Genomic DNA, 12,710 nt, shown 5'->3' with positions numbered 1-12,710 from the left:
GGAACCAGGCCAATGTGTGGCTAGTTACAAGCCTGAGCCAGGTTCAATTCGAACACGACATGTGGTCTGGCTTACCTCGTGAAATGAACTTAGACCTCTCCTACAACATCCTCAACGAATTCAACTAGCTCAAAATCAGCCCAGTCCAACTAAATTTTATAGTCGTTATTTCTAACATTAGTCTGTTTGAACCAAATGTATTAAACTAAAATTGAAATCTAGTTGGACTTTTTGAAAAATATATAGCAGTTGATACGAGGCACAGGCTTATCGGATAGTTCAACATGGTACATGATCCGAACCCGATATGTACAGTGGCCAGCCCAATCATTTCCTACGGACTAATCAGACGGTCAGGATAATGGAGATGTAGATGTGTTGGGGATGGAGTTTGGCGCGAGATCGGATCTGCCGTTCATCAAATACCAGATCGGCGCTTGTTTCAGCTTCGCCGGTTGGACTTCCACAGGGAACAAAAGCAAACCGGCCGCCCCTTCCACCACAGCGTCACCGGCGCGGCCGTCGCTGGCGCCGTCCGCGTCTCCCAGTTCCCGTCGTACTTCCGCAGCAGCGCCCTACCTGATTCCACTGCCTCATCTCCGAATGCCTCTTCCAGGAATCCCGCCGCCGCCATCCTCTCACGCCAACGATCCCGTCCCTCTGCCGCCGGCGCCGACGTGTCCAGAAGCTTCGCTGCTTCGCCTTCCATTACCTGCCTCTCCGGGCAGTCCTTACCCTTGAACGCGGCGCTTGTGGAATCCAGAAAGTTCCAAAGAAGCTCCGCCTTCTTCGCGAACGCTGCGGGAAACCGTCCGTCGACTCCGTTGCTGCCGATTCCGCCGTCGATCTCGCTTAGAACCACGATATCGGGTTCCAGATCGCGTATCGACTCTAGGAACGCCGTCCGATCATTGGTGTTATTGTGGCCAGCCCGGAACTGGATGCAGATCACGAGAATCTCTCCTCGGACGAGAGCCAAGGACTTGGATCCGAGAACATTCGCGTGGTCGATCTGGAGGTTTAGGTCGATGGATTTAGCGTAGCGGAGTAGATGGGAGCGGAAGTCATAGCCTGGAGGAGCGGCGGAGAAGGGGCCATAAGGGGCGGCGCCGCCTACTACAGTGAGACGTACCAGAGGTGGCCCACTTCCGGGACGACGGGCCAGTGCATCGAGAAACGTTGGCCACTGGACACCGTGGGAGACGCCGACGTCGACCACGTGAAGGGACGTGGCGCGGCGGCTGGAATCGAGAGCTAGGGTTTGGAGGATGGAGGCGTTGGCGAGGGTGTTGGGGAAGGCGAACCAGGGGCTGACCTCGTTGAACTTGATGAGCGCCAAACGGAAAAGCTTCGGCTCCACGGTCACGAAGGTGGTCGCCGCTGGAGCATCTGCTCCGCCCCTGTCGGGGATGCCGATTCCGGTGGACGATAGATAGTTGGAGAGGGCGCGGAGACCGTGGGCCGCGAGCCGGTGGTTTGCGTCGCCGGAAATAGACTGCAGTTCTTGAAGCACGCAGATCAGGTGCCGGACTCGGGAGACGTTCGCCGCTTCTATGGCGGCTGCGCACGGATTCAGCAACTGCTCCGCCCATCTTGCTTCCTTTCCCCCGCCATTGCTCGAGGTCCCCGCGCTCTTCCCTTGACCCTTCCTCGCCGTTGAAGCCAGCTTCTTGTTTACTTCACCTTCATTCACAAATTCCCCCTCACCGTCAATGGCAGCTTCACCTTCCGCCCTCTCTTTGGCTTGAAACATCATGCTCTTGTCGCCTGTGATCGGTCCCATCGGTTTCTTCCTCTTCCTAAATAATTCATCTTGAGGAAGCAACCGAGAGCTGTTTGCTGGGGTGAGCGTGGAGTCCATGGATGGAGCAGTGTGGTTCATGTCGGCTTGTTCATGTCCTTGTGGCGCCGCCCACCATCCATAGCTGGTAATATCATTGTTGTTGATGCCTCCACCGGAGGTGGTCGATGTTGTGCAGGGATCAACGAGGAAGGAGGAGAGAAAAGACATGGAATCCTCCAACCAGTCCATGAGGTGGTGCTGCTGATGCTGCTCCGGCAAGGAGCTTTTACCTTGCTCGTCATCTTCAAAGGGCATGATGATTCAGCCAGCCCCTGAATCCCCCTTGTGCATTAACACCACAGAGTATGAACAAGGTGAGAGGATTAGAACTTCAAAGATGAAGTTAGAAATCAAACATGATTAATGGCACGAGGGAGATGAGAGCTGAGATTGGATGGAAGAGTGGAGGTGAAGGAATTTGAGCATTGACCAGAGGAGAAAGCATTGGGTTATGCTGTGATTTTTGGCATGGAAGATGAAGACTGAGGAAGAGATGGTAGGAGGGCGGTGGGCATAAATATATAAATAATTGTGATGTTCTCATTGGATGTTCAACACCAGGCTTTGTACTTTGCTGCATCTCCATTAGAGCATGTGAACTCATTATTTGAGTGATTTCGATCTGATTGACAACTTGAGAAGAGGGCTCCAATTCTTTATGGTGCTGATGAACTCTGCTATTATTTTATCTGCAAAGGTCAGAGTTTTATTTTAGAGTAAGACTAACAGCTAAAGTTTGCAGGACTTTTTCATATTGAAGATTGGCTTCTGCCTATATAACAACATTGAACAGCACTTGCCACTCGATGGTTGGATCAAAATGGAGGTGCAACTCTACTGGCTCACGTTGTCAGGTTAGATCCAAAAAGTTACTTATCCTGCCTTGTGATTAATACCTTCAATTACAATATATTAGTACACAAGAAGTAGCAACATTAGTACTATGGAAGATGCTTTTCTTTGATTATTATATTTTGTTTTAGATGATTATATGCTGTAACAAACTCAAGTAAAAAGGGTTTTGTCTGTGTTGTTCTTGTTTGTTGTAAGTTATGAAATAAGTTGTAAAGCAACATTGAACCAATTGTACTCTTTTTATTTTAGATAAAAAATAAGAGATCTTGGATGGGATAAGAATGAACATATACTTCTAATAAATTGAACTTGTAAGACAAGGAAAGTGACAAGCAATAACAAGTAGAGAGAACTTATTTTTGTTTTCCCCTTTTTTTTCCTTGAGCAAGAACTTCTCTGTCACCGTTTTATACTTTTAGTTGACATTTCAGCAAGACTGGAGCTCGGTGGATACGGTCCCTTTCTCGAACAATATCAGTTATGGAAGCTTTAACTAACCTTCGCTAGGTTTAATGAGCTAAGCTCAGCTATTGTCATGGAGTAACTATACTTTTCCTTTCTTTTAAACTAGTCTTATTGATGATCCACCAAGTCCCTTAAGTATCAAGTATCAGAAGCCTTCATTCTTCTTTCCTGTAGAATGGTATAATTTATAAGTGAACTTCAAAGAAGGTTAAAAAGTTTTTAGGATTTTTGTAGATAAGTTTGTTAAATTTTTATTAGGATCATTAGTTTTTTTTTTTTTTCAAAAAGTAAGTGGCTATGGTATTATCGGTGTGTAAACTTTATCTTTGTTCTTTTGTCATGCTGTAAGCCAATTGTATACTATAATTTCATGTCGAATAAAAATACAAGCTACTTGGAATACTATAATACAAGTACATGTAGCTAGTGACATGTCTTTATCATTGAAGCATCTTAATAAAATACTGAATGATACATGATGTCTGTAAAATGCTTCTAACTTTGTGCTTATATAATCTGTCTGTAAGACTTAGCATTTCATATTTTATCGGTATAGTGTTCGATCATGACATTTGTTTGGCCAGGGAATCTGTGAATAGTAGTCAAACCCTAGGCTTTGAACTGAAATCTTAAACAAGTTACAGAACCTGTGTTACCTTTGAACAACCAACACCAGTTCAGATGCTTCCTTGAGAGAAAACATCCTTAGAAATCTTATGTGCTCCTCTTGATTCAAAGTTCAAACTTGCCAATTGTCAAACATTTGATTTTGTGATGGACTAAGTTTCCATTTGTCAATAGGTATTGTTTAGGCAGCAAATATATTGAATTGTTTTTGTTGTTTGTCAAAATATGATTTTGAATGACAATGGTGTGCTTTTTTGGAGCATTACTTGAGCAAACTATAGCCTGTTGATTATAATAATCATGAGTAGGCTTCATTATATCTCTCAAATAGTATCTCACATTTTTTTAGCCCATGAATGATATCTAACTATACTTTTAAAATATAATTTTATGTCATACAAATATTTATGTGCAAAAATCAAAATGGCACTTTTCATTATTATTTTCTTCCAAAAAAAAATCCTTTTTTAAAATAAAAGACAAAATAACATCCCAATATTTTTATCTCAAAATATCCTTATTTTAAGGTTATTGTAGAGGTTAAGGCATAGCTACTACATGTTAAAATAAATTAGCTCGGTTTAATTAAAATTATTGCACATAAAATATTACTATATCATAATATTTTTATTTATTAAAATTATTTAAATTTATTCAAAATGACTCTAACTGGATCAAAATGGATTTAAAACTATAATAGTCTGATTTGATTAAGTTAAAGTGATTTTAATTAATGTAGATCATTTTGATAAATTGGTAAAAAATATTTTGATATATATATATATATATATAATTTTGATCAAATTGAAGTAATTTTTATTATAATATAACACTTCGAACCGACTAATTTTTGAAGGTAACCAGTTCTATAAGAGTTTTTTATCGACTATTAAGATAAATCTGGAAGTACTTATGGAAGCTCATTGAAGCAGTTAATATTTTTAGATTTGTCGTCCTATTAGAGAAAAATTTTCGTAGCGTGTGGATTTAAATTTTAGATATATAGTTAATCGTTTGGAGGACCTAACAACTATATCATAGTTTGGGAGACTCAAATTGAAATAATCTGGGGCTCAAATTGAAATAATTTTTTTTAGTTGACATTAGGTATTTAGTTTACACTGACTAATCTTAGGTAATCAATTCGATTTTATGGAAGTTTTTCATTAGCCATTAGGGTAAATCAAGAAGCACTTTCATCGGATGACTTATCAACCTAGTGTTCTTAGGTCAATCGTACATTAAGAGAAATTTATCCATTAATTCGTTAAAACTGGGACTTGATTTTTAAATGTTTGCAAAATTGAGAAGTCGTTTGTCATTACATCATTGCCTTGGGGCTCAAATCAAAATTTTTTTTAGTTAGCATTAAGTATTTAATTTACGCTGACTAATCTAGAGGATGATCAGCCCGATTTGGTTTTATTATAATTTTCTATCGATCATCAAAATAAATAAAAAAGTATTCGTCAATCTAGTATTTTTAGATTAATTATTTATTAAAATAAATTTATCTGTTAATTCATATAATGTCGGATTTCATTCTTATATATTAAAAAAAAGTGAGAAAGTGATTTTATTCTATCTTATATTAGCTATTTTAATACGAAATTAAATTATTTTTAATGATTTTTTTTTACTTCTTGAACATGTGAGAGGTTTAATTTTTACTCAATATTAATTAACTTTTCTTTCTCAAGTACCAACATTAATATTAATGTAGCACAGAAAGTCATTTTTAAATATTTTTTTTATTATAAAAAATATTATTTTAGGTCATTCTGTACAAATTTTTATTCAACTATTCAACTCAATTTTTTACCTTACAGTAGCGCCTCTGGGTATCCAATTATTATCGAGATATTTATGATTCTATTTCTAATTATAATATATTTATAAAGATTATTTTTTTTAAATGGGATGCATAATAATGGAATACTGAATTTCTAAATTATTCATCGTGAATATTTTTCATCAGTTAAAAATTTTTATAAGGTAAATTTGACGTAATCTGTTCAATATTTTATTTTTATTTTACCGCAATGACACCTCCTAAATCTAATAGGCTGGGCCTGGGCCTGGGCGGATAACAAAGGCTGAACCCAAGAAAAGCAGTGCCTTTCCATAATAATGAAACATATAAGGGTTATTATGCAAAAGTTCCTCGAAACTAGACATAAAAGGGTTAGAGCAGCGCTAGGGTTTGGTAAAAAAGACAGCCGTGCCTGACGAGCGGTGCGGTAGTGCTTCATCTTTCGGCACGATCTTTTCTCTCCGATCAATCTTTGGATTCCATTGGGTCGATTTTTATTCTTCCGGTATTCGTAACATTACTCCCATTTTTCTTGTTTTTGATTTGTTTTTGTTGGATAAATTGGGCTTTAAAGCAGAGTCATTTGGAATTTGGTTTTGGTAATATGGACGAATGCGTTCATCTTTTTGTTGTGAATTTGTTTTTGGCTCGTCAAAGGACGACGCAGCTATATGATGAATAACTCCTAAAAGCCATGGAAACTTTTTCCACATGAAGCTTCTTGTCATAGTTACTCTGATACTGCTATACATATGCAGACCTTTGCGTTTTTGCACTTCTCATTTTTTTTTCAAGTTTTTTGTTCCACAATTCACTGATTTTCTGAACGTTTCTTTTGTCGGAACGGCAGATACTTCAAAAGTTGTGAGATTTCTATTTGCCTGAGACCGAGGCAAGATCCACAGTCCTGCATGCCCACTAAAATCAGCTTGATTCATGGATTCATGCATCTTTCTCGATTTCATTGCTCTGTTTGTGTTAAAAGTAACATTTTGTATGATCTTTATGCTCGGACCCTTCAGATAACAGCAATGATTAACCTTTGAGTCTCAGCTATTTGGGATCTATTTTTGGTTGATACACAGGTTTAATAACAACATTAATATAAAATCTTAAATTCTGTCCCAACAAGAGCTTGTGTTCATAATAATGATATTCATTTGTTTATCCTAATAAGATTTTAGGCATTGTTGATTTGACTTAGCCGTTCATTGACACCACTAAGCAAGATTTGTGTAATGCCACTAATTGATGAACAAATTACTCGAAGCTATGGAGTAATCTCCACATGAAAGCTCTGTCATAGTTACTCTGATAGTGTCTTGTTCTTTCTGCTCTGTTGTTCAGGAAATATATCTGGAATTTTAGCTGTTGTTTTGTTCATACTTCCTTTTAGGTCATCTATTCATACTCCAGATAACAACAATGAGTAACCCCTGAGTCTCAATTATTGGAATGTATTTTTGCTTGCTACATAATCACTGCATTAATATAAAATCATAATTTTGTCTCAACAAGAGGTTGTACTCATAATAGTGATTTTCATTTATTTTTTCTAGGCATTGTTGATTTGGTTTAGCCTTTCATTGTCACTTGGAACCTGAGATTGCACAGTAGGCAAGATTTGTGTGATGACACTAATTGATGAATAATTACTCAAAGCTATGGATCAATCTCCACATGAAAGCTCTTTGTCATAGTTACTCTGATAGTGTCTTATCTCTTCTGCTCTGTTGCTCAGGAAATCTGTTTGGAATTTTAACTTTTGTTTTGTTCATGCTCCTTTTTAGGTTATCTGTTCTTTTTGATGAGATAGATCAAGCTAGTGATTCATTTGTCATCTTTACAGCAGATCAGTTCCATGTACTGATACTGCATCTGAGGATGACAACAGTTACTACAACCCTTTTCCATGCTTCCATTAGTAATAGAATAAATGGCATTCTATTGCTTGCTGTGTTAAGGGCTTACATTTTTACAACATTTCTTTTGTTCTTGTACACAGAAGCCCCAAAACTCTAAATCCAATGCAGGGGCTTCTTGTTCATTTACCAAGTAAGAGGAAGGTTGCCTCAGCCAGGACATGAGTTTTCTTCACCAATCCCACAGTTCGTATGCACCACTCAGGTTTTTACCGCAGAAGGTTATCTCATTAGGAGTAGCATCAAGGGACAAGCAAGATCAAGAACATCAAATAATTTAGCAATACATAAACCAAAAAGAAGCCTTTATCTAGGTTGCATCACTTTCTGTGGCAGTGGTGGTAATTGAATTTTGCCGTGCCTGATGGCAGGAAGCTCTTGGCTTCACAAAAGCATGTAACTTTGTATGTCTCATGGTGCTTTGTGTTTATATGGAGTAACTAATCATCTATGCACTTGTCTACAGAGAACAAGTTACTAAGTTAAACAGTTCGAAGAGTGGAACATGCTGCAAGCATGCTAGTGTGCAAGGGCTTACAAGATCCTCTCTTGGTCCCAAAGGATGGAATAGTGATGGCAATTCTATGTGGGATTGAACTAGGGATCATATCGTTCTTCCCTTCTCCCTTGTGTTCCCAGATAACTCATAGCCTAGTTCATCATGTGTCTTCTCAAAGTCATCTCCATTTGACATCTGCATTGGCACCAAAGACCAGTGCTTAAGCCATTGAGGCATTATGAAAGGCAAGGGAAACTCTGGCTAGAGTGGTGGGAGAGATGACCCAAAGGAAAGAACTCTGCTAAGGTTTGATTATATTACGATGATTATAACTACTAAAGAGTGGAAGTCAACAGTAACTAAACACACTTTGATTATTTACTAATCAACATGTGATTTTGATTGGAATTAACTAAGGATGTAGCAAATACTTACGGGTAGTTTACTTGGCAGTGTGGATGAAGAAAAGGATTGATTGCACTAGATTTGAGATCCTTCCTTTTGTTTACTTATAAAAAAATAATGGACGGATAGAACTTCAATTCACCCTGCCCCCTCTCCTCCCTTCCCTCATTGCCAGCAATAATAATAATAGGAGCGGAGGTATGGTCTCCTGACCTCGGCTTACGGTCTAAACACTGACAAGAAGGTGGTGAAGTCTTTGAAATTCAACCCATCAATCTTCTTAAGAGCCTCTGCACAAGAAAAATAAAGAAAAAAAAAGGTGAAATTGTGAGAATAAATGGTGGAGAAATCCAAATAGTAAGAAAATGATGGAAGTGGCGGACTTGGAAGAGGGGATTGAGGGAGAACTGGGAATGGAGAGGAACTCATTGGAGGAGTTGAAGCCCCTGGTAGTGCGAGTATGCTAGTATCAACGACTGTAGAGGGCGACGATCTCTTGCTGCGAAACTGAAAGCAGGAACAAATCAAGAAAAACAAATGCAATTGCTGGGCAAGAACGAAGATTAGAGACCGTATAGACATAGTTAAGCTAGTCTTGGACTTCCCCAATATCATATTGGATGAGCATGACAGATACGATCCCCTTAGTGAGGTCGTAGTCGAGGTCAGGCCTCGTGAGGTCTGGGGTGATGTTTGACCTTGCAATCTCATCATGAGTTATAGCCTTGTGATCTCACCGTGAGGTCACTGCTGAGGTGCCTGTGAGTTGTGACCTCACCGTGATCGATCATCGCTGCTTATCTTTCCTTCTTTATTTACTTTTTATCTTATTTCTTTCTATTCCCCTTCCCTAGGGACATGTTTCCACTATGAATTCATGTTCACTCGGATGATGTAATTTATTTTTTTTGTGATGGCCTTGAGTTGGATACGACGGAGATATTGGGGGCGAGTGTTTCGCCTTTACCATAATGTTTCCACTATGAATTCTTTTCTCTTTTTCATCTGTGCCTCTGTGTAAGCATTAATCCGGTCATGGGAATGCTCAATAATTTCTCCTCCACTAGTTCTTTCAATTGATGAACTTGTTCCTGGTTTCTTTAAAAAAAAACTATATATATATATATATATATATATAATTTCTACTCCACTAGTTCTTTCAATTGATGAACTTCTCCCTGATTTCTTTTTAAAAAAAACTATATAATATATATATATATATATATATATATATATATACTGGTTTCTTTAAAAAAAAAATTATAATCTTGAAGGTAAATGGATCGGCCTCTAGATAATTCTGGAAAACACAAATGCACCTTGGTACACAGTTCAATGTTATTCCGTTATAATATGAGATTTGAATTTTCATCAGAAGCAATCTTACCTTGTTGCATGAGATGTAATTTTATGTCTCTTGATAGGTTTAGTGGCTAGCACATAAGAAGTTATCATCAATAAGATCTGGGATTCAAATCTCGATAAAATTGAGGTAAATATCTCTTTTATGTGTTAATCACTATTCCAAAAATTAGTAACCGCTCGTGATTTATCTTCTTCGTGTTGACCCTGGGACGGATTGAGGGGGACACTGGGGGCGAGCGTATTCGTCTTTTACCACCAATGAGATGTAATTTTATCATCCCCTCGGGATGATCTAGTGCTAGCACATAAGGTGATTGTCATCATAAAATCTGAATTAAAATCACGATAAAATCGAGTTAAATATTTTTTTTATGTGTTAGTCATTATTTCAAATGATTGTAGGTGTTCATGATTTAACTCTTCCGTGTTGGTGTTGGTGTTGAGATAGATTGACTAATAACTATCTATGATTTATTTTTTTTTCTATGTTGGTTTAGAGATGGATTAATAAGGGTGCTAAAGATGTGTTAGTCATTTTAGCCAAATTAAGTCATTTTAGCCAAATTAAGTCTAAAGTTAATTTCACCTCTTATTCCTATTTTTTTTTTTTCAATTTCAATTCTTATTAATTTCCCCTTATTTTTCTAATTTATATATTTTATTATTTTTTTTCCTTCGTAATTTCTTTTCTTAGCATACACGCCGAACCACACCAATCAGTGTAAACGTTAAGAAAATAACGGCACGTTTAAAACGCGTACCGTTTACGCGTGTGAAATCTAGCGGAAAGCTGCTCCCCGAGTTGACTAGGTTGAGCCGGTGGTCGACAACGGTTCACTGTCAAAACTTCGGCTCCTGCCGTTGCTTTCCCGCGGGCGGAACGTTCAATCTTTTTTCTTGGTCAACGTTCAAATCCCCCAGTCTTTTTAACTCCCGAGTGACGATCTATCGCTTTTCCCATTGGAACTTGTAAAGTGAGTGTGTATATATATCTATCTGTGAAGATTTTGAATCATTCTTGAGTGGAATCGATTCGAACTTGTTTTGTTTGTTGTTGATCATGGCGTTGTTGTCGATCAGACGTCGATTTAACTTGAAATCGAGGCTGGATCGTGAGGCGGCGGTTGTGCCGGAGGAATTCCGGTGCCCGATATCGCTGGAAATGATGAGGGATCCGGTGACGGCGGCGACCGGAATCACGTACGACCGGTTGAGCATCGAGGTGTGGTTGGGGATGGACAATTCCACGTGTCCGGTCACGGGCAGGGAGATCGCCGGCGGTGTTGAAGGCGAGCTGGTTCCTAATCACACTCTGCGTAAGATGATTCAGGACTGGTGCGTCGCGAACCGGTCGCTAGGCGTGGAGCGGATTCCGACGCCGAAGATTCCGGTTACTGATGCTGATGTCGCCGGGGCTCTGTCGGAGATCGCCGCCGCGAGCCGGCGAGGGGAGGGGCCGCGGTGCGCGCGGGTGGCTGCGCGGGTGAGGAGGTGGGCGAGGGAGAGCGAGCGGAACCGGGTGCGGATCTTGTCCCACGGCGCGTGCGCGGCGCTGGTGGTGGCGCTCTGCGCTGTGGCGACGGAGCACGCGGAGGAGATCCTGGCGGCGCTGGCGGCGATCTCGCCGCTGGACGAGGTGGCCGCGCGGGCCGCCGCGGCGTCGCCGGCGGCTCTGCGTTTCCTGGCGCGGACGCTGAAGCAGGGGACGACGCTGGCGGCGAGGGGGAACGCGGCGTGGATGCTGAGGCAGATGGTGGCGGCGTCGCGCGGGGGCGGATGGCGGGCGGTGGCGGAAACCGAAGGGATGGTGGAGGCGCTGGCGGAGACGGTGCGGAGGCCGGTGTCGTCCGCGGCGACGAAGGCGGCGCTGGTGTGCATCATGCAGGCGGCGAGGGGGAGCGAGGCGGCGGCGGGGAGGGCGGTGGAGGCCGGCGCGGTGGAGGCGGCGGTGGAGATGGCGGCGGAGGCCGGGGATAGGAGCACGTGCGAGAAGGCGCTGGGGGCGCTGGAGGCGATGGCGAGGTGGGAGGTCGGGAGGCGGAGGGCGCGGGGTCACGCGCTGGCCGTGCCGGTGCTGGCGAAGAAGATGTTCCGGGTGTCAGAGCTGGCGACGGAGCTGGCAGTGTCGGCGCTGTTGAGGCTGTGCTCGGGAGGAGGAGACGAGGAAGAGGAGAGGCGTAGGTGCGCGGTGGAGGCGGTGGAAAGCGGGGCGTTCCAGAAGCTTCTGCTGCTGCTGCAGGTGGGATGCAGCGACGAGGCGAGGGAGGGGGCCACCAACCTGCTCCGGTTGTTGAATGGGTACAGGCAGAGGAACGAGTGTGTCGACAGCATGGACCTGAAGGGACTCAAAAGGCCCATCTAAGTTTATTATTATATTATTATATTTTTTTATCAGAGGGGAGGGAAAATGATAGATTTGAAAACAAAGATTTTTAATTAAAAAAGGAGTTCGGTATCGAAACACACGAGTGACAAATTCTTAGCAAAAAAGGAGCATATTAAGCTTAAGTAAACCACACATGAATGAGATACAATGATGATCTTATTCAGAATATGAGTCGGATGAAAATCGAATGAATTATTATTGGCATTGACGGAGGGGCAATCGAGACATCTTTCTCGTTTGGAGTTCCAAAAATGGACTCTCACGTGGTGCTGACGGACGACGAAGATTGAGCCGGCAGTACCTGAGCTCTACGCATCCTCAGATAATCACACGGGCGTTAGAGGCCAGAAAATCAGGGAAAAAGTCCTCGGAACAGCCATCCGACGCTCAAGTCAGGTACTTATTTCCCAGAAGAACAATACACGAAGCAAAAGGAAAGTAGATGACAAGTGCGAATGTGAGAAAGAACGCACCTGTGTAAGGGAGAAGACCTCTATTTTTATATGACAGTGCGTACCTTTTGGAACATG

The 12,710-nt window shown here is 41.4% G+C and overlaps 2 protein-coding genes and 1 long non-coding RNA gene across 4 annotated transcripts; 2 read left to right on the top strand and 1 right to left on the bottom strand.

Annotated features, from left to right (window-relative positions):
* Nucleotides 1–249: 249 nt before the first annotated feature.
* On the bottom strand, nt 250–2,098 carry LOC122023326 (protein NODULATION SIGNALING PATHWAY 1-like). Its single transcript, XM_042581379.1, has one exon. The coding sequence runs from the start codon at nt 2,096–2,098 to the stop codon at nt 443–445; it is 1,656 nt and encodes a 551-aa protein (XP_042437313.1). The 3' UTR covers nt 250–442.
* A 3,916-nt stretch (nt 2,099–6,014) lies between these two features.
* LOC122025020 lies at nt 6,015–7,990 on the top strand. Of its 2 annotated transcripts, none has more exons than XR_006123581.1 (2): nt 6,015–6,108; nt 7,394–7,990. It is a non-coding gene; the product is annotated as an uncharacterized LOC122025020 (long non-coding RNA). The 2 variants fall into 2 exon arrangements; XR_006123580.1 differs by having other exon boundaries at nt 6,454–7,990.
* A 2,758-nt stretch (nt 7,991–10,748) lies between these two features.
* On the top strand, nt 10,749–12,255 carry LOC122025523 (U-box domain-containing protein 21-like). Its single transcript, XM_042584334.1, has one exon. The coding sequence runs from the start codon at nt 10,855–10,857 to the stop codon at nt 12,154–12,156; it is 1,302 nt and encodes a 433-aa protein (XP_042440268.1). The 5' UTR covers nt 10,749–10,854; the 3' UTR covers nt 12,157–12,255.
* Nucleotides 12,256–12,710: the final 455 nt, after the last annotated feature.

The sequence above is a fragment of the Zingiber officinale genome, chromosome 9B, assembly GCF_018446385.1.
Source record: "Zingiber officinale cultivar Zhangliang chromosome 9B, Zo_v1.1, whole genome shotgun sequence".
NCBI classification, from domain to species: Eukaryota; Viridiplantae; Streptophyta; class Magnoliopsida; order Zingiberales; family Zingiberaceae; genus Zingiber; species Zingiber officinale.
The sequence above is the reverse complement of the archived record's forward strand: the minus strand, read 5'-3'. Positions and strand labels throughout refer to the sequence as shown.